The sequence below is a fragment of the Rissa tridactyla genome, chromosome 7 (genome assembly GCF_028500815.1).
Source record: "Rissa tridactyla isolate bRisTri1 chromosome 7, bRisTri1.patW.cur.20221130, whole genome shotgun sequence".
Taxonomy (NCBI): domain Eukaryota; kingdom Metazoa; phylum Chordata; class Aves; order Charadriiformes; family Laridae; genus Rissa; species Rissa tridactyla.
In genome coordinates, this window is record NC_071472.1 from 41,216,895 (window position 1) to 41,238,612 (window position 21,718).

At 44.5% G+C, this 21,718-nt stretch overlaps 1 protein-coding gene across 13 annotated transcripts in view; it reads right to left on the bottom strand.

Moving 5' to 3' along the window:
* The window catches only part of IKZF2 (IKAROS family zinc finger 2), a 117,871-nt gene that overhangs the window by 23,704 nt on the left and 72,449 nt on the right, over positions 1-21,718 (bottom strand). For all 13 annotated transcript variants that reach the window (XM_054209300.1, XM_054209297.1, XM_054209299.1 and 10 more), the window contains one exon: positions 20,110-20,277. In XM_054209300.1, coding sequence (XP_054065275.1) covers positions 20,110-20,277 — 168 coding nt within the window. The remainder of the gene's footprint in view (positions 1-20,109; positions 20,278-21,718) is intronic.

Genomic DNA, 21,718 nt, shown 5'->3' on the forward strand with positions numbered 1-21,718 from the left:
TGATAAAAAATTACCATAACTCATTCTCATAGAAATGACACAACCCAGTGAATGCAAACAAGCCCAAAATCTTGAGAAACCTTCGATCTGTTGTTGAACTGGGAAAGACCAGGGCACTGGGCAAAACCCAGCGGCCATACCTATGAAACAGCTAACTTGAACAATATAAAAAAACACTTTATATTTCTTACTGAAATGTCAGAATTTCCACGCATTTAAGCTCAGATTTGTACAGATGACACAGAAAACCCACAGTGGAGTCTCAGCCTCAAATGGAAAATATTATGACAGTCACAGTGAAAAAGACATTTAAATTTGAAGAACAATTTTTACCATGAAACAGGTAAACCGCTCATCGAAATTCACAGCGAAATGGAGTTTGCTTGTGAAATTAGAACGCTCATGTGGAGCGAGGAGGGGGAAGAGCAGGGGGACATAAAAGGCAAGGTGTTTCTGAGTTAGGAATACTTTGAGTCCTGTGGGTGAGCTCTGATAGCTGAGAAGTCTGCGTGCAGCGACAATGAGATGGCGTAACTCTAAGGTCAATATTCAACACAGAAAGCAGACTCGGACCTAGGGAAACTTCTTTAAAGTCATAAAAAAAGGTCACTGAAAGAGAAAGAGTCCGTAAGGCATTCGCGCAGCATTTTGTTCTCAAAAGAGATGGAAGTGCGTAGCAGAATATAAAGTAAGTCAAAGGGAAATAACAAGGGATCCCAGGTAATACCTTGCCATAAGCACGTAACGTGAGAAAGGCTTACAGAGCAGGTTAAGAGCAACCATACACTTCGCTGAGCTAAAATCCTGCCTCCATTAAGACCCACGACAGAACACGTATGGGTTTCAGCAGCCAGGATTAACTTCTCCTATGTTTCTTTATTTCGGGTACCACGTTCTTATCCATCTGCCCACGGCAGCTCAATGCTAACACTTACTAGCTCATACAGGAAAGGACATCACTATGGCCGTCGGACCTCCATCAGCCCAATCAAAGGTTTAGAGACTTTGCACTGAGCTTTGTACCAGACTTTTATTATTTTTGCCCCATCAGGGCCTTGGAAGGGAAGCCAGCCAAGATTTCTGAACTAAGGAGGTATTTAAAAGCCGGGCAGACACAGTGCTTAGAGATATGGTTTAGTGATGGGTTTGTCAGAGTTAGGTCGATGGTTGGACTCGATGATCTGAAAGGTCCCTTCCAAGCTGGGCAATTCTGTGATTCTAAGTGGCCACCTGATGTAGCTACTTTGGGTTTGTGGAAGGGAAGTTCCTCCGACAGCAGCACACCAAGCGCCACTAATTTCTGTAAAACCTGAACTCTCCCTCGCCCCCAGCACCCCAGAGCTGGAGAAAACCTCTGCACTCTCCAACTGAAGCTTTCTGAAGCAGCATCAAAGAAGTTAAAATGTTCTTTTGGGCTGATACTTGCACCTATCAGTGAGGTCGCAGAACTGTGTCATGATCATAACCAGCATTAATTCATTATTTCTTATTTCTTCCTTAAAACTAGAAGCTGCCTGGGAGAGGAGAGCTGTTCTGCAGTTACACAGGGCCTGCCACAGAGCAGCCCTTTGCCTTGAACGGGACTTATCACAGCACGATCAGTTTAAACACAGAGGCAGGAAACATGATGAAGGTGCCGGGTTGGGACTAGGGAGCGTAGGGTTCAGCTCTTAGTTACGCTACAAATTTTGTGACTGCAGGCAAGTTATTCTGATTTCCTGTGCTTCAATTATTCATATGTATGATTAAGGTAATAATTCCCTTCTTCACAGCATGTAAGTGAATTCACGCACTTTGCAAGATGCGCAGAGGCTAATTTGGTGAAGCTCACACAAGTAGGGAGACACGGAAAAATACGGCCTGTATTTCTACAGAGAAATTAAGGACTTAATAATACAGCATGATCTTATTAGATATGGGAGCGAACGTTAAAGAGCGGGAGGAGATATTTAGAACGGAGCAGAGCAGAGGATCAAGCAGAAATCAGAAAATCAAATCGGGAAAAAAAATAGGTGGCATATGAGGCAATCTGCTGGCGTGGTATCCTTTCAGGCCACAAAACGGGACTGTAAAATGCCCCTGAGCTTGGTGACATTTCACACCACACAGGAGAAGAAAAAGTGAGCGTGCAATAGTCACAAAAAGGTGGATATAGCAGCTGCTGCGGTGCTTCCCACCTCCAGCCGCTCTGAGCTGAGGAAGCGATTGGGAGAGCCGAGGTTTCGGTGGGAGGGCTGAGGCTGCTGAGAGGCGACACGTGGCGTGTCCCCCCCAGTTCACTACTGCTATTAAATAGCCCACTTTGGCTTTTCTAGAGCTGCTGAGCTCAAAGCTTCACACACAAAAATATTTACATGAATAATAGACCCCTGAATGAATTAATCACACCAAAAAAAACCTGAAGTGAGACCTAAGCCCATGCTGGCTCTGAGCAGCACGTTGCTTTGAACGGAAACTGCCTCCCACTCCCATGCCGTATCTCGCTGCTGTGCTTAATGACTGTAAATGTGTTCATTGAAATTCATGGGGGCTCTTTGATTTGTTGCCTTTTTTTTTTTTTTGCCTGGGAGATCTCACACACACACACACACACACACACACACACACACACAACTCAGCACATACCAGAGTTCAGAAATAACAGCAAGTCCCACAGCTAATGGGAGATTGTCCAAGACAACCTGCATGCAGAAGTCACAACGTATAAACATCTCAAATAAGGCTACCGGCTGCTAGAGCACACAAACACACGCTGGCGACACGCAGTGTCAAGTGCCTCCACTTCTGAGGGCCCAACCTGTGACATCTTAAAGCTGTCTGATTTTCAGAAAGAACAAAATCTCAAAGCACGTTGTGAAAACTTTGCGCCTTCATCTTTTAATGCTTGGCAGTCCGAGCAGAGGCAGCAATAGGGGGCGTACGTTTCATGGGGCGCAGACATGTTTCTGGACCTTGTGGAGTTCCGATGTCTCCATTCTAAAAGCACTTTTTACATTTTCATATTTTTGGCCAAGTGTTAGGGTTCGTGAAGTCGTGTGGTAAAGGACAGGTTCACTAGATGATGCACTTAAATCTGTGCTTAACGAGGTTTCTGAACACCTCAAAAGGTTCAAAAACACCAATGCAGCATTACAACAGAAGCTCACATACACGCCGTTAAGCAACTCCTACTTTCTTGACTTGGGCCTTGAAATAGAACACTTGTCTCGCTTCGCGACCTCGTGGCCCAATGCGTCTTAGTAAACATTATCAATTGCCTATTGACATATATGCGCCCATTCAAGATTTTGTGAGCCTCCCAGCAAATGAAAAATGGCTTGTCCTGACTTTTTGCACCGCGGCAGTCAATGAGAAGTTATTTCTGTCGACAAGTACTAGGTACTACTGCAGTAGCCCTAGGTGGCTAGCAGTGAGACACCGCCAGACGCTCGTGGTACATCAGCACACGGTAAAACAATAAGAAAACGCTGCACCTACACACCTACGCCTGCCTTCCCTATAAATATCTCCAGGGCACAAACCAGCAGTGTGACACCTGCATCCACCTGCCAGTTGTTTACGGTACTGTAAAATAAGCGGCTAGTAGTGAAATACTCTGCTAGCATTCACTCCTCCTGCCATCTCCTGCTGTATTACACGTCAGATGATATACAAACTCCGAGGACTTCATCCGTGCTTCATTTTGGCTAGAACGGATCCACAAAAACACAGGCGTGCGCACGTGTAAATACAACAGTCAGGAGAAACTATGAAGCTTCTATACCTCCTCTAAATACAGAATACTGTGTAAATCAGTAAATTTTAGTGCTCCTGTACAACAGCTAAGGGGCTGGGGTCCTTATTTGTACCTTCAAGATGTTTCTGTCTGCAGCCTTTTATTACTTTAGTAGTTTATTACGATTTATCTTGCAGCTACTGGTGGGTCTGTTACTTAATCTGATTCATCAGATTGTGTTTATTTATTAACTGATCTGCAGGATCTTTACAGATAAAACAATGTTCCAATCTGCCACAAGAGTTATAAATAAGTAGGTGGCGTTTTTGTGCCAGAAGTTTAACAAACAAACAAACTCACTCCCGTTTCATTGGCACAGTCACAGAATTACTGTAATCTCCCTAACCGTCCAGACAATTGCAGGACTCCTGCCACAGTCTTGCAGCACCCATTACATTAATTAAAAAAAAAAAAAAAAAAAAAAGAAAAGCAATAATCCTACACCTCATTTGCTTCCTTTGCAGCACAGAATACAAACGGTTCACTTTGTAGCTTTGAATGTTGTATCTACGTAGGTGTGAAAAACAAAGGAAAATGTACTCGTCTGTGTGAATACATGCAAATAAATTACATGCTAAATCAAGGAAAACACAGATTAAATACCACATCAGTGGTATTCAGAATTAAATACTGAAAAAGATTAAATTCACAGTTACTTGCTCCAATTCTGTGTCCCAAGCAACATACATTGCATGACACAGGAGCTCCCCTCACATATCTCTCTTGGCTTACCTTAGCTTCCTTTGATGTAAGAGCTTCAAAGTTGGCAAAAGGCACCTGACACTCATTTTTTAGTTTATATTAATGGCAACAGAGCTTTCAGATCCCCCCCCCCCCATATATATTCAAAAATTTCATGTGCAAAAGTTCTGAATTTGCTCTGTGAGGCCACTGAACCGGGCACGCTGTCCTTGTCCCATACCGTCGTGTCCCACTCTTCCCTGGCAGCGGTGGAATTTTACACTGACTCCAAAACGGTTAAGCACTATTACAAAGGGACTCTGATTAAATAGCACTCTGGCGGGGAAATAAACTAACAAAACCCAGGAAGTCCAGAAAATAACTGGGTGTTTTATCACCTGGCTAGCTTCGAAATCGCTTAAAGGCAACCAGTTTTACGGCAACGTACTTTTCAAGCGGGAGAGACCCTGCAGGGAACAGGAGAGGGGACTTGGGAAAGGAGCCTGCTCCCTGCACTCTCTGCGAGCGTGCGGGTGGGAACCGGCTTAAGGCGGAGGTTAAACCTTAACCGTATGGACCAGCTCCGTACTTGCCACTCCGCTTCAGACCTTTAAGGTTATATTAAAGACTACTTGATAAAATGGAGTGCTAATTGGTTCACGAAACAAACCTTCCAAAAGGAGCTTGTTGGCTTCTCTTATTTTTAACCCTTTCTCCACGGACACAGCGAGCAGGAAAAACAAGACCAGGTTTTAAGTGGGTCTGTTGTTCTTATCCTCCCTGCCCTGCCTGCTCCCCGTCGGTGCTGCAGCCTGGCAGGAGCGTAAGGAGGTGACGGGAGCCATCGCAAGCCGAGCTCGGCTGCCAGCGGCTGCAGACAGCGAGAAAGAGCTGAGAGAGGCGGCGCGGGGTGCGGGTACCTCGGCGCAGGTCAGGAATGCGGCTGGACAAACACTCCCTGCAGAAGCCCTTTCGTCTGGTTTGTCTCCCCCCAAACCCTTTTGGGTAAAACAAGTGTAGATGTTGGGCCAGATTCGTAGGTAGTATCAATGGAAGTAATACTTAAATCTGTTTACATCAGCTGCTTACAGTTCGCATTTATTCCGAGCACAGCTCCTTGCGTATCTTGCAGAAGCCCTTCAGCATTAAAAAGGCAACAGAATCTATGAGGTATTCGAAGCAAGCAGTGCCAAACGCAGTGGTACCAGTTATTTTATACTATATAAACAAAGGGAGACAGAGAGAGCACATGACATTTAACTTTTGCTGTAGCACCAGATAGTATCCTCCTGCATGGAAACACTGAGCAAGCCCTGAACTCACTTCTCACCCCGTGACAACATGCTCCACTGTTCCAACTACATCCTCCTGCACAAGAAAAAGTATTTCTTCGAGCACCTGGCATCTTTCAATTTTGTGTCTCATATTAGGAGATACAAAGATTGTGCTCCGGTTTCCCTTTACGTAAGTAAGTTTTCCCTTTTCTTGTCAATGTCAGAAACAAAGTTTTGGAAACAGACTATGAGGAGCAAGCTGTCACAAAGATAATAGCAACACCGGAGGAATAATATTGACAGCTCCTCTTCTTTTCCCAACCACTGAAGTTGGGAGTTTTCACTTATTTTCATCAAGGCCAGCGGCGAAGGGAACCTTGCTTCCAAAACCAGGTCAGGCTGTGAAACTAATGGGCTCCTTCGGGACGTGAAAATTTTTATTCATACTTTCCTTACTGCCCAAGAACCAGCACGGCCCATGCCTTTGTGTTACCCTCCTGAAGATCTGCTTGTGCAAGCATGTGGGTTTGTCATGTCTTGCGCAGACGTCAAGTGAGGTCAAACAGAAGAAGAGCTGACTGATTCCTTTCACCTATGCAGTTTTCCTATTCCTGTTGCTCTCTGCCTGACAACACAGATATTTACCACCAACATTACCGAGGAGCTCGAAAATAGGGGTGGGACTTTTCTCAAGCAGACAGCGCTGAGCCAAGCTCTGCTGTGTACTTCAGAAAAATCTCATACACTAAAGGCTGCTCCAGCATGGGGCTTTTTGGGCCAGCTCGCTGCTCCCAAATGCTCTTCCCAACACGCAGAGCACTTACTCCAGCTTCATCAAGGCAAATGCACCTGCTGCCACCAGGACTGGGCAGACGCCTCCTTTTCCCACCATGCTCAGCACCAACACTTGCGGCGTTCATTGCTCTAAGTTAGCCACAGTATTCGGCAAGGGAAGTCAGGACGATTTTACAGAATCATAGAATCAAAGAACTGCCCAAGTTGGAAGGGACCTTTCAGATCACCGAGTCCAACCATCGACCTAACTCTGACAAACCCATCACTAAACCATATCTCTAAGCACTGTGTCTGCACGGCTTTTAAATACCTCCAGGGATGGTGCCTCAACCACTGCCCTGGGCAGCCTGTCCCAAGGTTTAATAACCCTTTCCATGTAGAAATTTTTCCTAATATCCAATTTTTTCATTTGTATGAAAAAAGTTCTTAGCATAACAAAAATTAACAGTAAAGATATCTTCTGAAAGGTGATGGGATCCTTTAACTGTCCAAGAGAGAAATCTGGGATACTGGACAGCTTCTGTTCTAGCGCAAACCTCTACGTCAAGTGTCTGGGTCTGACATTGAAGCTAGATTAATCTTTTCTGGATAATAAAATTCAGCGATTCCTGTTAGCTTCTGTATCTTTCCTAGTTGTATTTTTTTTTTTTTGTAACACAAAAAACAAATAACGACAGTTCCAGAGCACTTCCTAAAACCCAGGATTTTTTAGGTTCGCTCAGTGGAGAGAATGAGAGGGTGGGGGGGAGGAAGGATTTGGGGGTTTAGGATGGGGGTTTTTTGGTGCAATTAGTTTCGCGCTACAAGCCCTGGGTGGATTGAGAAACTGTTATCGTGGCTGAAAGGGAGGCAGACAAAATGAAAGGAAATTAAATATGGGTGTGAAATTAAACCAAAAGGAAGAAAAAGAAAAGAAGGAAAGAAAAAGCAACCGCTTGGGCTGAAAGTAAAGACAGAAAAGCTGGAGAACACAAAACAGAGCTCTCTAAACATCCAGAAGTACTTTAAAAAGGTTTCCTGTAAAAACAGGAAATTTAGGAAACTCTGAACGTACTTAACTCCATTCCTTGACAGAAAAAAACCCAAACAAAAATTCATATTGAAGGTTCCACCAGGCTATTAAAAAGAGGTCTCTGAGAGGTCTGAATCAAGAGTGAAAGAGTGTAAAACAACTCATTTCTCGATACCTGGGAGAAGAAAAATCTCTCTTTCTCTCATTTTCTTACATTTTTTTTTTTTCTTTGTGTGTGGAGAGTCTTGTAACTGAGTCAGCAGACAGGGATTTAGCACATCTGGGTTCATTTCTATCTGCAACACTGACGACTTGAATGCCTTTGACAAGTCATTTTTTGTCTGTACTCTAGGTTCATCCTCTGCAGAAGGTGGCTGGGCAGTAAACCTTGCTGTCTTCTTGTCTTGGACAATCCGAGAAATGACTGTCTCTCACTATGAGTTATGTATTCCATTCCAAGCTTCATTCCAAGAAAACATGCCAAAAATCCATCCTTTGGAGCAGCTCAATGAAAACATAGCTATGGATATTGAGACAGACCTGGTCCTACAGCGCTACCTGACCCCAACTCAGATACGACACTACGCTCCCCTTCGGCTCTAGCTCCTGGAGTCAGTTGACCAGAGAGAGACATCAGCTTGCATGTTTTCTCACTCTCTCCCCACTCATGAAATAAATATCAGAAGGTAAATATAAAGGCCAAATTTATCACCTTTCACTACCCTCATTTGTGTGTGTTTATGATCTGGGGGATCCAGATTCATGATTTTTTAATTCCTGGGGTTAGAAACACGTCAATAACTCTGAGGAATCATGCCAATAATCAATGGAGTTTCTTCAGATTAGTACAACTACAATTGATATCAAAAGCTCAGTCATTTTGTTCAAAAACACCTTCGTGAACCACCTATTTTCCTACTGGAAATTTTCCATTCTCCTGTTGTTTTAAAAATCCAGTGGAGTTAAGATGGCTTTTCTCCCTAAAAGTGCTCTGACTTATGCCTTAAATCATTTCGCTGTTCCACCCTGGTGTTTTATAGGAAGAAAACTAATATTATATACCAATCACAGAATAAAAAGCCTCCTACAAAAGACATCACTCTATTAGGAGCACGTTCAGCGTGCATTTAATTTTCATTTACAGTATGTGCTCTACCTCCAGGACGCTGCCTGTAGCAGTTTTTGTTTTCATAACCTATTCCTGACACCTGACAAGAACTGGGAGTGCTGCTCCAGGATTTGGCAAGAAGGAACAGGTTGTGGATGAGCAGGTTTCTCTGACTCACCTACACGGATCAAGAAGGAAAAATAAAAGGGAGAGGGTGGAGATTGGGGGAGGGTGGCGGGCGGGGGGGGGAAGAGAGAGGAGTGACGTGTTCCGTTGGATGCGGTGTGTAATGCCGCTGGCAGACTGCCTGCCCGCGGTGCCACCGAGTTCCAGACATGCCAGTCCCGCTGACTCAGCTCTTCGGAAGAAGGAAAAGGAAGGGAGAAATTTCACAGACGTTTCTGATATCTGAGAGACGGAGATCGCCAGGCTCTCTTCGAGGATCTTCGAACCTGTCTGTCACACCAGGGACTCAAGCGGTGTCCCCAGAGAGGCATTAGAGAGAGACGCTCCCTCGATAACCTTCTACAGAGCTGCTTATGCTCGTATCAAATCGTGTCTCTGTGGTTGTTGGAAAATTCAGCAGCACAGCTTCATCCCACAAACCAGAAACGTCAGGCCTCTCCTAGCCAAGGCTAGCTGCTCTCAGACAAGCCACTGTCTCCAAGGAGACGAGCAAAATGCATGCACATGAAGGGTATCCAAGTGAGAGAGAGTCTACAGCCCATGTCACTTTTCTATATAAAAATTTCATCATCGGATTCTCGGCAGCGTATCTTTTGCATGTGATTTATTTTCTAGGAAGAGCTTGAAGCCCTTAAATAGCCTGGGCTCTGCCAACCTGTGAGGTCAGCTGTATCCCAGGATACCGTGCTGTGGCAGCTCAGAAAAGCCCCGCTCCTGCTTGGCTTGGGGGGGACTCTCTGCTGTCCTAGCCTTCCACTCCAAACTGATGAGGCAGGAGGAAAAAGTCCCTATTTCCCAGCAAAAGGAACAGAAACACAGGCCTAGACTGTCAAAGCCCCTAATTCTCCCTGAAATCAAGCAGACCTCAGCGCTTTTGTATTGAGCCACAGTGAAACGGCCCCAAAATCAGCACTAGGATGAACTCGTCTTAGTTTTCAGGATCCTTACCATGGGCTCTCAACTGTTTCAGAGCGCGTGACAGCATTCAGGCTTGTCTCACTGGAAGGGAAGGACACGTGCTTAGGGAGCACATTCCCCCATCCCTAATACGGAGTCACTGGCTCTCTGGGCAGGAGACGTCTCGGGGCAGCAGCATCCCGGGGGACTCTGTTGCCTGACATTGAAAATCCTACTGAATGACAGTGCCCCGCTGACCCCTCACTGCGCTTCCTGCAGAGGTACAGCGGCTCTTGCGTATTTAATACAAAAAAATAAGGAACAACCTTTAAGTCGAGGCTTTCCCGAAAGCAAGTGCTTTGCAGCCCACGGATAACTGTGTGGTTGGGGAGCGTCCCAGCCAGGTGCTCTTTGTCAAAGTTTCAATAGGCAGGGCCTCAACAGCATTTTCTCCAGCTTCAGGAATGAAGATAGAGATCTCGTCTCTCTGTTGCAAGGCACGGAGGGAACTTGGGGCACCCTGTCTGAAATCAACACAGTGGAGTTATGCAAAACATGTGTGCAACTGGCATCTCTTGTGTAATCCCGGCTGTAATCAACCTCTCTAACCACTCCAGAAAGGAAGGAGGGGCAGAGGGTGGAGAAAGTTCACACTTAGATCAAATAAAAAATGGGAAAATATCCAGAGAGCTTTAGTCAGGTAAAAACACAGTTCCCTCTCATGGGAAACCTCCAGGACAAGTTTCCTTGAACTTCATACAGGGTTATAAATAGGAGGAGAGTCACGCAGAGTTCAGTACAGGTTCACTGTAAAAAAAAAAAAAAAAAAAAAAAAAATTCTAGACATTCTCATTTTCCTTCTTGAGTGATATCCATCAATATCTTAGCTGTAAGCCAATTCATAATTACAGCTTGCTGAGAGCTCAGGAGAATATATCAGTAGCAGCTTTCTGCAGCTCTGCTGTGGCGTGGTGTTAACTCGGTTATTTTTTTCCCCTTTACTTTCTCTTGGCTTCCTTTCCAGATGGCAAAAATACCTCTCTTACACCTTAAAGCACCCATATATTATCAAAAACGTCAGTGGCTGTTCTCCATTTCGCACTGCCCCATAAACCAGCTCTGAGATGGCAGTGAAAGATGGCCTCAAACCACCGTTTGATTCCAAGCTGAAACTTTCTCAAGCTGAAAGGTTTCACAAACTCCTTCAAGAACTGACAAAGGTCAGGTGCAAATGCTGGATATTCTTTCCTCAGAGGCAATATGCAAAAGCTTTTTGCCCTTGAAAATAATTTTCTCAGGGGGAGGGGTAATACTTTTTTCCTCCTTGGAAAGCTCCTCCTTGGGAGCTGCTGTAGCATTTTGTTGCTACAAGCAAGAAGTGGTCTTGGTTTTGCTGAGACACGGCTTCGTCAAGTCAAGACCATGTTTTCCTCTCAAGTGCACAAGAAAGCTTTCAGTCACCTCTTGGATCTCTGTTGTGCAAAAAACCACTGCAGCTACCTCAGAAGGCTGCCTCTGGAGCAGGAGGACTCCTGATGCGCTGCACGACGTCCCTCAAGCTTATCCTAACGCAGTGGGACACCCACCCAGCTCCCAGAGCCGGTCTGCAGCCCGGCCGTGCGACGCCTGTGTTCACAGCTGCACCTTAAGTTCTGGTTTTGTGTGTACCTGTGCCAACTTGAGCATAAAAACACTGGATTTGTGATATGATCCCCGATGACAAGGAAAACAAGGCCAAAAGAGGCCTCTGTAGCTTGAACTTAAAGGAGCAAAAGACTACACACCTTTAAACATCTAAGCTCCTGGACCCCCAGCTGCCAGCCTGTCCGTAGCGGTGCTGGTGCGGAAAGAGAAGCGACTCACATGAAGCTACCTTGGTGCTTAGGTACCCAAATTTGCAAATTGGGTTTTTTCTTATTTCATTTTCCCATCACTGAAAAACGGATAACGGGGCAACAACACATACCCACTTCACCCAGGCTTTCGACTGATGAAATAAGATAGGGTTCATAAAAGAAACAAGACGCAAAAATTGCAGGCTAAGTATAAGTCCTTTAGCATTATTAATAATCACCTTACTATTGTGTCTACGATAATCACACCAGTATCAGGGTATAATACCTCAGTGGTTACTGTAACAATACAAAGTTATTATTCCTTCCACTTTGTAATTATCTCATTTCACTACTGCACAAAGGCTAAGTAAAACTAAGGAGATAATAGGCAATGCTATGCGGCAGGGGTGCCAGCAGCGCTGGAATACTCTGCTCCGTACTTACACGACCTTCATTGCAGCAATCCGTGTGTGCCTTGCAATCGCTTGTGCATCCTGCCCTCTCGCCACCACGGCAAGGTTGGGAAGTGCTCTTATTTCCATTTCACTGGCAGGCAACTGAGGCAGAGATGAGGTTAAGGACTGGCCCGTGTCTCCAAAGCATAATAGGACTTCGCAATTTACATCCCTCGTAAATGAGTGAGTACAAGTAGCAAAAAAATTCAAAATTAGTAATAATAAAAAAAAAAGAGATGAGAGGATTGGAAGATAAAGACAACCTAGAACAGAGTCAATGCCAGACATGACTACAGCCCATCACAGTGTAAACTGAGCACGGGAATTACTCACAGTCACAGAAGACAGTGTTAGGAAGAGCAATAATCACAGCAGAAGAAAGGACAGTTTAGGTTAAATATCAGGATGAGAGGCACAGCTATAAAAAGCAGATGGGAAGTGGAACTGTCTCCCTAGGGAGGCAATAGAAAAACAGTCTCTCTGGATGTTTAAAAAACAGGTTAGGCATGCTGTTTAGGAGGACTGCTGCTCTACATGCAGCAGTCTTAGCACATTCATCTGGTTTTTTGATGCCAGTGAAATCCCTCATATAGCACTGTGGCAGAATAAAAGCCCAGAGGAAGAAGAAAGTCACCGTCTCATTTGCTCCTCCAAAGCAGGATGGCTGGCGACAGAACTGGCACCACCCAGCAGTGGAGAAATGTCTGTTTTCTCTCCAAATAGCAGCCCAGAAGGGCAGGACCGGGTGCTTCATTCTGGTTGTACATGGCCCGAGGCAACACAAAGAGGGACAGAATCTGGCTGATGACGCCAGGATGTGAATTGCTAATGTGGAGGGGAGGCAGAAAACAGGCAGAAAACTGGACATCGGCAGTCCTGTCCCAAACACACGCTTCCATCTCGGCACAGGCATCCCATGCGGAGGAAAGGAACCAGTCAAAATTAATGCGGGATGATGCCATGTGAACCTTAGAACGTGCTGGCGCCGTCCGAACAAGGACCTTGTTACCCCTAAGTACTGGGGTACTGCAATCTGACCTTCTGCATGAGGTGACAGCAGGTTCAGGAGGTCTGAAGAAAAGGGCAGAGGACGCCCTGTCCCCTCTTTGTGAGCGCCTTGTTAGGCTGCAGAATTGAAATCTGCCCTGGGGGAACGTTCCCTCATGCTGAAGCCACAGTGTTGGGGCATTAGTACTCTTCCCCACTTTGGGGTGCAGGTGTCTCAACACAAAACTCTTCCTTGCCAAGGGTCCAGAGGCTTAACCTGACACCAAACACACAATTCTGCCACTCTGTCTCATTAAGGAGAGGAAACGTGGATGATCAGGGAAAGGAGGAGACGATGCAGCCTACCTCCAGGCCTGCTCTCCTCCTCTCCGCTGAAGAACGGAGGACTTGCTGGTAGACCTGCAGGTGGCAGAGACATAGCAAGGCCACGTTCCACTGAGAGACAGAGCAGGAGGCACAAGACTTGTCTCACAGATACCATGGTAAATCTTAGCACCTACTCATCTTGCTGTGAGCTGATATTTAGAATGAGGATACTGCCGTGGTGTCGGGGTGTCTCATCACTAGCAGAGTGGGTGAGTCTTTCTCTATTCATCAGATTTACAGGCAGCCCCCAAGCACCAGAGGAACCGGGTATCTCCTGCTTACAGTGGGGCACCACGAGAAGCAGGTGTCTGTTACCCTGTCATCGCAATCACACTCCCCGCAGAAAAAAAAAAAAAAAAAAAAAAAAAAGAAAAACCAAAACGGGGTGTGGGGAGAAAAGCTGATACCCAGTCCTAAGAGAGAGATTCGTGAGGCTGGCACACAGCACATCTCCCTTTGCTCGGCAGAGCCACTTCTCCCGTTGGGAACACATCTCCTGGGTTGAACAGTCAAAGACTGATCCGTAACTACTGCAGATAAGAACAGGAATCTTTATGGAATTTCAAGATTTTTAGAAGTCCAGGCAAGAAAAAAGTGAACACTTAATGCTCTGGGTGGAACCATATCTTTTCATGAGTTCCCCCCAAAAACAAACCCCAAAGGTACTTTTTCTGGAAAGATCATGATCCTACAGCATCTTTAAATCAAAGATGGCTTCTCAGTGATAATTACACCTTGTAGAAAAGGCTTAGCACGACCAAGCTTGTACACTGAGATAATTCTGAGCACGTAAGAGATGATCTTTTCACATAGCTGGTACTAATACTTGTCACAGTGGTGCTCTGGAGGTGGAGAGGACCTCACCGCTTCAAGGATCAGGTTCAGATGGGGCTTTAGCGAAGCATAGGATACAAGTTGGCTCTACAGAGGATTAAACTTTAAATAAGGATGCCTAGGGGGTGATATAACAAACTCCTACCCTTGTAGACATTTTGATCTTACCTTCCAAAAATGCACACACAAACAATACGGGAAGCAGAATACCAGAGATTTTAGACACTCTGCAACGCAGAGCGAAGGCCTCTAGGTACTGGAAGCATTAACAAGAAAGCAGAGCTGCTGCAGTATTGTGTACATGCTAATAACAGTTTGGAACCTGGAGTCCGATAAGAAAAACACCAAATGATTTTGCAACGAGGTTAATTCCACTGAGTTTAACTGAAACAGCAGAAGAAAACCTGAGAGAAAGAGCAGCTCTGCCTGATTAAACAGAGCTCTAAGTATCAGATCAACAGAATAAATGTCCACCGGCTCATCACAACTGAGGGAAGATGCTGTTTGCTAAGCTGTTTGCAGAACTGGGATTTGTATGCAAAATATCCCCTCCGCCCCTTCACATACTCGCTTCATTTTTCACCGATAGTACCCTACTTGTTCGCATTTAATCTTTTTTTCCCCGTTCAAAATGTGTTTGAGTCAGTCCAGCTCAGAGTGTAATGAGAATTTCAGGTCCCGAGATTCTTCTAATTATGATGTTCCCATCCTCAAAAACATGGTTATGGAGTAGATATCAGGCCTTTTGGGAGTGGAGATGTTAATAGTGGTCAAAGTCTCTTCAGGTGAAAAAAGCAGTTTAAATCATTGACTCTTTATTATTCTTAATAACCATCCTTGCTGCCGTTTCAGTAATTCTCTCTGCCTTTTGACAGGCAGGAGTTTAGGCACAGCATTGTGGGTTTTTAGCACTGTGCTTGTTCATCCCATTTTTTCAGCTGGACTGAGACATTCACGGGTGGAACGACTCTCCCAAACATGTCCTGACTCAGGCACGTCGTCAGAATCAGGATGCAGGTCCCCTCTGCCTCTGAGCACAGTCACGCACACAGGAATCCCACCAGTAACGCGACTGCACACGTGCCGGACACGGCGAATGGCTCCCTACCACACGGGAGGAGCTGAAAGAGAAGTCCTTATGGAGAAGAAGAGAGGAGAAAGCTAGACTTGCCAACCAAGAAACATAGAAAGAGTTATGAAATTACCTTTCCATGAACAGGGCATTTACCTTTTTAATTATACATGCCTTTTATCTTGTGCACTGTACATAGTTTGCTAAGATCATGCTTTTGGGAGTTTTTGCCTAAGCCTTGCTTTTCAAAACAAATGCTTCACCGCTTTGCTTTTGCAAATAAAACCATACCATTAGTTCAGTGCTATTGAAGAGCTGGGCAGTAACAAACAATGTGCAGCAGCAGCAGCACAGGAAGAAGAGGGGGAGGAAAAAGCAAATATTTGTTAAAAGCATAAAAGGGGAAAAAAAGGCATTTTCTAAACAGGAAAGAAGTAGCTTGGAAGCAAATTTTAAAATGTATCGTGAGGAAAAGCTTCTGTGACAGGGAAAAATAATGATCTGACTACCCATTTTTTTTAGGAAGAAATAAACAATAAAAGTGCTTTCATATACGAATAACACTTATATAAGCCCCCAGTAAGGGAACATGATTGAAGTTGCCAAGATAAAGAGAAAAATCAGGAAATTCCAGAATTAAGGCTGCCTGAGAAGGCTTCTTGTAGCCAGTTTGCGTGTACGCATGATGAGACAGTCTTTTAATCACAAAATAATTTGCCCACAGGACCACTCTTGCTTAGCGCAAAGGATGGAGGGATGGTGCTCACTTAATGAAAACCTATTCTGTGCTTTTTCCCCTCAGCAAGTGATCCTATCCCTCATTTATGGCTTACTGCCCAAGCCCCGCTCGGAAAACTAATGCACTCATGTTTTCTATGGGCTCTTCCAGATTGCTCATCACTGCAGCCTTGACTTTTTTTAAGAACTATCAAAGCATTTATGTTTACAATAGCATTATGAGAGAAGGGCCGACTTGGCTCCATTTTGGACACGAGAGAAATTCATATCAAAGCATAACTGCCAATTTCACGTGCCCATTCGAGGATGCCTGGCTTTTCAGGGTAAAACAGCACCGGGTTGTACGTCATATCTTTCAAAGTACGAAGGTCAACATCTAGGTGCTTTAACTATCAGATCGATCTGTCTTCCTTAAAGCTTCTGGGGTTTGTTCATTAATTGCCTACAGTAGAATTCGTCTCACCTGTTTCGTATCTGCCTTTGTCTCGTGCAGTTCTAGAGATGCTGGAGAAGTTGGGCAGGTCTCAGGGTGAGCCAGCAGGTACTCTGTGACTGCCGTCAGGAGACTGGCGTTGTCTGGATGTTTTCCTCTTTAAAACCAGGAAAAGCCAGGCAAGGTGAAGCCAATCCCTGCTGGTGTCTCAAGCGCATCCTGCAGAAGGGGGCTACCAACGTCTGCCCCAGCCCTCCAGAGCCTGTACTTACACTCACGCCCTGGAAGCCCACTCGGGCACCTCTCCTGTATTATCTCTGTTGTGGAACTACGGAGTTAATTCTGAAAACACCATCTGAAAGCCCTGTAAGTACCTTGAGGCTCATGCCCACTCTTAGTGTAATTCAGTGCATGAATCTCTCCCCAGGCATTATCCTACTGATGTCCTGAAGGCATCATTATATTCCTGAAATCAAAGAGGCTGCATGTGGGAGGAAAATACAGACACAAAGTTCATCAGAACTCCATATGTCAGTAAAAGGTAAATAATCGCAGGAGTAAATCACCGCAAGATAAGTCCTTAATTATTTAGGGTTAAACAACAGCAGCATTACAGATGTGAAGTGATATTTTGTTAAGCACTCATCCTGGGACCACTTACATAGAAAGATATTCTATTCAAGAAAGGAAAGCAAAATGTGGATTGTGATGCTTAGAAACATTTTCAAATAAATAGGAAATAATATTAAAAAGCATGAACAAAAAATCTATCCAAAGCAAAAAAAGAGAAAAGAAAGAAGCTGTCACAAATTATTATTTTTTTTAAGTTAATAGTAGTTTCAGCTATTTCAAACATCTCCAAGATGCTTCTGCTGATTTCTCCTTGCAGTTACATTTCCTTATTTTTTCACCTTTCCTGTCTTACTCTATGAAAACCCTGCATGAAGCATAGGAAAAGTTGACTAACTGGCTGTAGTGAGAGGGTGTAACTGACTAAGTGGCAACACCAACAAAGTGCTTTCAAATTCACACATCAAACTATCTGGGAGGGAAAAAAAAATAAATATAAAAACATTCTTCAATTTCTTTCTTGCATACTCTGCCTTCCATAAAAAATGAGTAGTTTAAAAACCTTCTTAGGAAGGAAAAAAAGAGTGGGGCTTTTTTGAATAATGGCACTCTCTTATTTAAGGAGGAAAAGGACATACAACATAAAAGAGGAAATTGGTCTTGCATTTATGAAATCATGTGCCAGATCCTCAGCTGGTGCAAAACAGCAGTCCTTTCCTTGCTTAGGGGATGTAACTCCAATCTATATCAGCTGAGGATCTGATCTAAAGAGCTTTCCTCTTACAAACATAAAAACATATTCAGACTCACCTCAATTTAGACGTTAAGTTTACCAGATTGAAACTGGATTGCAGTCTCACATTTAAAAATAGTTTTCAACCTCTTCTTTCTATATCTTATCCGATATGCCCATTTATGGTCAGAACTAGCAGAAGATGTAAACATTCAATGAAGTTTACTAGATTTGCTATACCTTCAAGGTCTACTTAGGGACTTTGATGTGTGATTTATTAAAGCAGAAAGTGCTTGTGTAGAACATTGATACAAAACTGCTTAAAATCTCTAGGGAACATCTACCCACCTTCTCCATGAACCATGTTCACGTACGTATGCATAAACCAACCACGCCTGCCTATATGACAGGGACAGAAAGACACCTTAACTCCCATGCTCCCGTTCAGATTGGCATTTCCCCTTTCTGTAGGTGGGAGCCAGGTTTTAGGGCAATGCCTCAGGGTAACTCTTCATCCCTGAGCGCTACTCTAAGAATTTTCTCGGGGAGTACCGTGGGAGCACTCGTCCCTTGCCCTCTGTTGAACACTGCTGTAAGCTGACTGCTTAGAGAGGTGAAGCTTTCCCCACCAAAAACAAAACCTAAAATTACAAATTGGGCACAGCTAAGTCAGCTAGGGAAGGTGCCGCAGGGCAACTCATGTGTCTAAGCAGCTTAGGTGCCTTCTGAAAATCCCACACCTTGACGTTTCATCCTCACGCAAAAAGCAGAAACATCAGGCATGTACTTTTCTACCAGGAAGAACGAACAATCTCTATCGATGGCTGCATCGAGGTAACAAAATCTATATTCACATTATGAAAACAATCTTCAACCACAATGTTCATGTATTGTGATGTGGGCTATTTTATGTCACAACTCTCTCTTGTATTTAATTGTGAATATATTTATCATGTTTTCTTTTTTACTAAATTTCAAGTTGAAACTACAGTTATGGTCAGATACGTGAAAATTACAACTCACAGTTCCACAGACATTTTTCCCTTCTGACTTTCAGATCTAATCATCTCAAGCTGACGACTCTCAAGCGATTCTCTCTTGGGCTCGTCCCACACTTGCTCACTCCCTTGGAAGCATGTGCTTTCTGTCAGCAGTCTGTTTGCATCAATACAGCCTCCTGCGTACTCCAAAGCCTACCTGCGGATGCTTTCTAGATTCTCCTTTCTGATTCTTGGAAATGTCAAGGCAACTCTGTATCCTAAGACCAACCTCATGCTCATAAAACAGAACCCTCTGCTGAAGCGGGGCTGACCCTGTAGAAGAGATGCGTCTACAGAGTCAGGAAGCTCCATGACTACATTTTTCACACGCAGAGTTTCTGCCTGAGGCTGCACTTCAACCACTGTGTTTCAGCAGTCACACGTTTGCTAACACCTCAAAAAAAGTTCATCTGTAATGCTGTCACTGGTATCCATGCCAATTATCTCTGCTCATTCAACAATGAAAAACACAGCCCCCTGTAAGTGGCCCGGACACAAAGTTGAACATCCTAGGGGAGAGAAAACGCAGCAAGTTAAGATCTTACTCAGGAGTCCGACACAAATGAGTAAGTGGGCAGAATGCGGCCCCTTGGTGTAGCGTACAGGGACTGGAAACACATCTGATCCTGATCATCAGGGCTACCAACATGACTACTAACACGCTGTTACGCCACCTGTATTTCTTTAGAACACATCAAGAAACTCTATCAAGTAGACTTGATATAGACATGACGCTACCGAGTGGCAAAGCAAGACAAACCCGACCTCTCTCTGCGACCTTCTGCTCCAGGCTGAGTGCTGCGGCTGCCATGAATTAGGACTTCACAGCAAGATGTAACTGAACCAAAAGTGCAATTAGGAGGTTTTGAAAGATGAACAAGTATGGACTCCACCAGCACATGGCATTTATTAGATGAAGAAACGGGTATGAACTGCAAAGGAGGCTCCCAAGAGCACACAGTTATTCTTTGCGATCTTTGGAATTTCAAAGCCACTTTGGGGCTGAGAGTGTCAAAACAATCTGCCAGTGAAGCCTGGATACACCCAAGGAGACATTCAAAGGGAAGTGCGATAGCATCAGCAGAAGGGTTCAGCAACACAAAAGGAGAGGTGTGGCTGAACCACAACTTTTCTGATTCATGTCAAGGCTTTCCCAAAGTTCCGTGCTGTGCTATCTGAAGACGATGGTCCAGACCCAGAGCCACCAGGAACACAGTTATTTTCACAACCCGCTTCACTTGAACGGTAACGACAAAGAAAAAAAAACAAGAGGGAAGAGAAGACAACGTGGGCTCACCAGAGTGCGTCCTGAGGTGTCCTGTGAGGGCGTCCCTCCGTCGGCAGGCATAGCTGCAGAAGGGACATTTGAACGGTTTCTCCCCAGAGTGCAACTTGATGTGCCTCAGCAGGTTCCCCTTCTGGGTAAAAGAAGCTCCACATTGGTTACAGTGGAAGGGGCGTTCACCTGGAAGGGAAATGGAAGGGAGCTGTCAAGAAACACCGGAAGATGCACGGAACCCGTTATCTCGCTCTTCCTAACAGTGCCATCAGGCATGGTCCCCACGACCACCACCACACAGCACTTGCTAAAGTCAGAGGCCGTTTCTTTTGCACAAAGGGCAAAGCCTCCCGCGTAGTGATCTGGGGCTTTTCTGCAGCATCAGCCTGAGGTGACTAACACAGCCTGATTTTCATAAAGTTCTCCACCTCAGAGGTGTTATCCTTCATAAAAAATGAGCTCTGCTCAAAATTTAGATCCATAACTGTGATTTTGTAGCATTTATCTCTATGGTTTTGCACTTATTTTTAGTATAGGTCCAATAAACATGAGTATTTAGAACCCATCGTAACAATTGGACTCGGACAAAAGTTAAGGTCTTTGCTTCAAACCAAATCTTTTGCTTACATTATCCTTGAATTGAAATCCCTTTTTAAAGGCTGCTTCGCATTGCTAGAGTGGCGTGCAGGGAATCGATGCAAGTGAGGATCAGGCCCACAAACTTTGGGCAGTAGCAAACACTGAGAAAAATCTTATGCCATTAAACTGTGAAATAAACAAATTTATATTCCAAGAAAAACTAATTGAAAAGACTTATTTGATGAAATAAATAAATAAGTCAGAATTATCTACACCTTCCCCCCTCTCCCTTCACCCCATGCATTCACACACACACATGCAGAACTTGTTTTGATGTCAATCCTTCACATTTGCTCTGGACAGTGGGAATTGGGTCCATAACAACAAACGTCCATTTAAAAAACAAAAAAAATGTTATTATTTAGAGGAAAACCCCTGATAAACTGGCCTAATGGGAGGTGTCCCTGCCCAGGGCAGAGGGGTTAGAGCTAGATGATCTTTAAGGTCCCTTCCAACCCAAACCATTCCATGGTGCTATAAACTCACACAGGTTTTGTAAAATATTATCGAACCCATTCTCTATGTCAACATTTATTGAGGACACTCGGTCTGTTCCAGCACTCTTGGGCAGGGAATCAGCTCTCATCACCTCCTCATGTCCCACCAGGGACAGTGCGAATCAGTAGGGCACAAGCATATCCTCGTGCTGGCCCCTCGCCTAAGGGCTTGACCGCAGCTGGGCTCGAGACGCTGAAATGTTTCCATCAACTAGGGCCCCACTTCAACAAGGTCTTGAACATCAGGTTTCAGCTGTATGCAGTCTCATTCATTTTTTGCAGCATATCACCTATTACGGAGCCTTGGTCAATGCCTGGTGGGACTTGCTGAGGTTGAATTCACTGGCCTGAAGCACAGTTCTCATGAAAAACAAACACGTTCTGTGATCTGTCACATCTCTCCAAAGCCTTTTTCAATTGCTTTAAAATGATTACTCCCTTGCTAGACCAAATCAAGGCTATGTTTTTATCAAAGTAGGTCACGTGTCTAG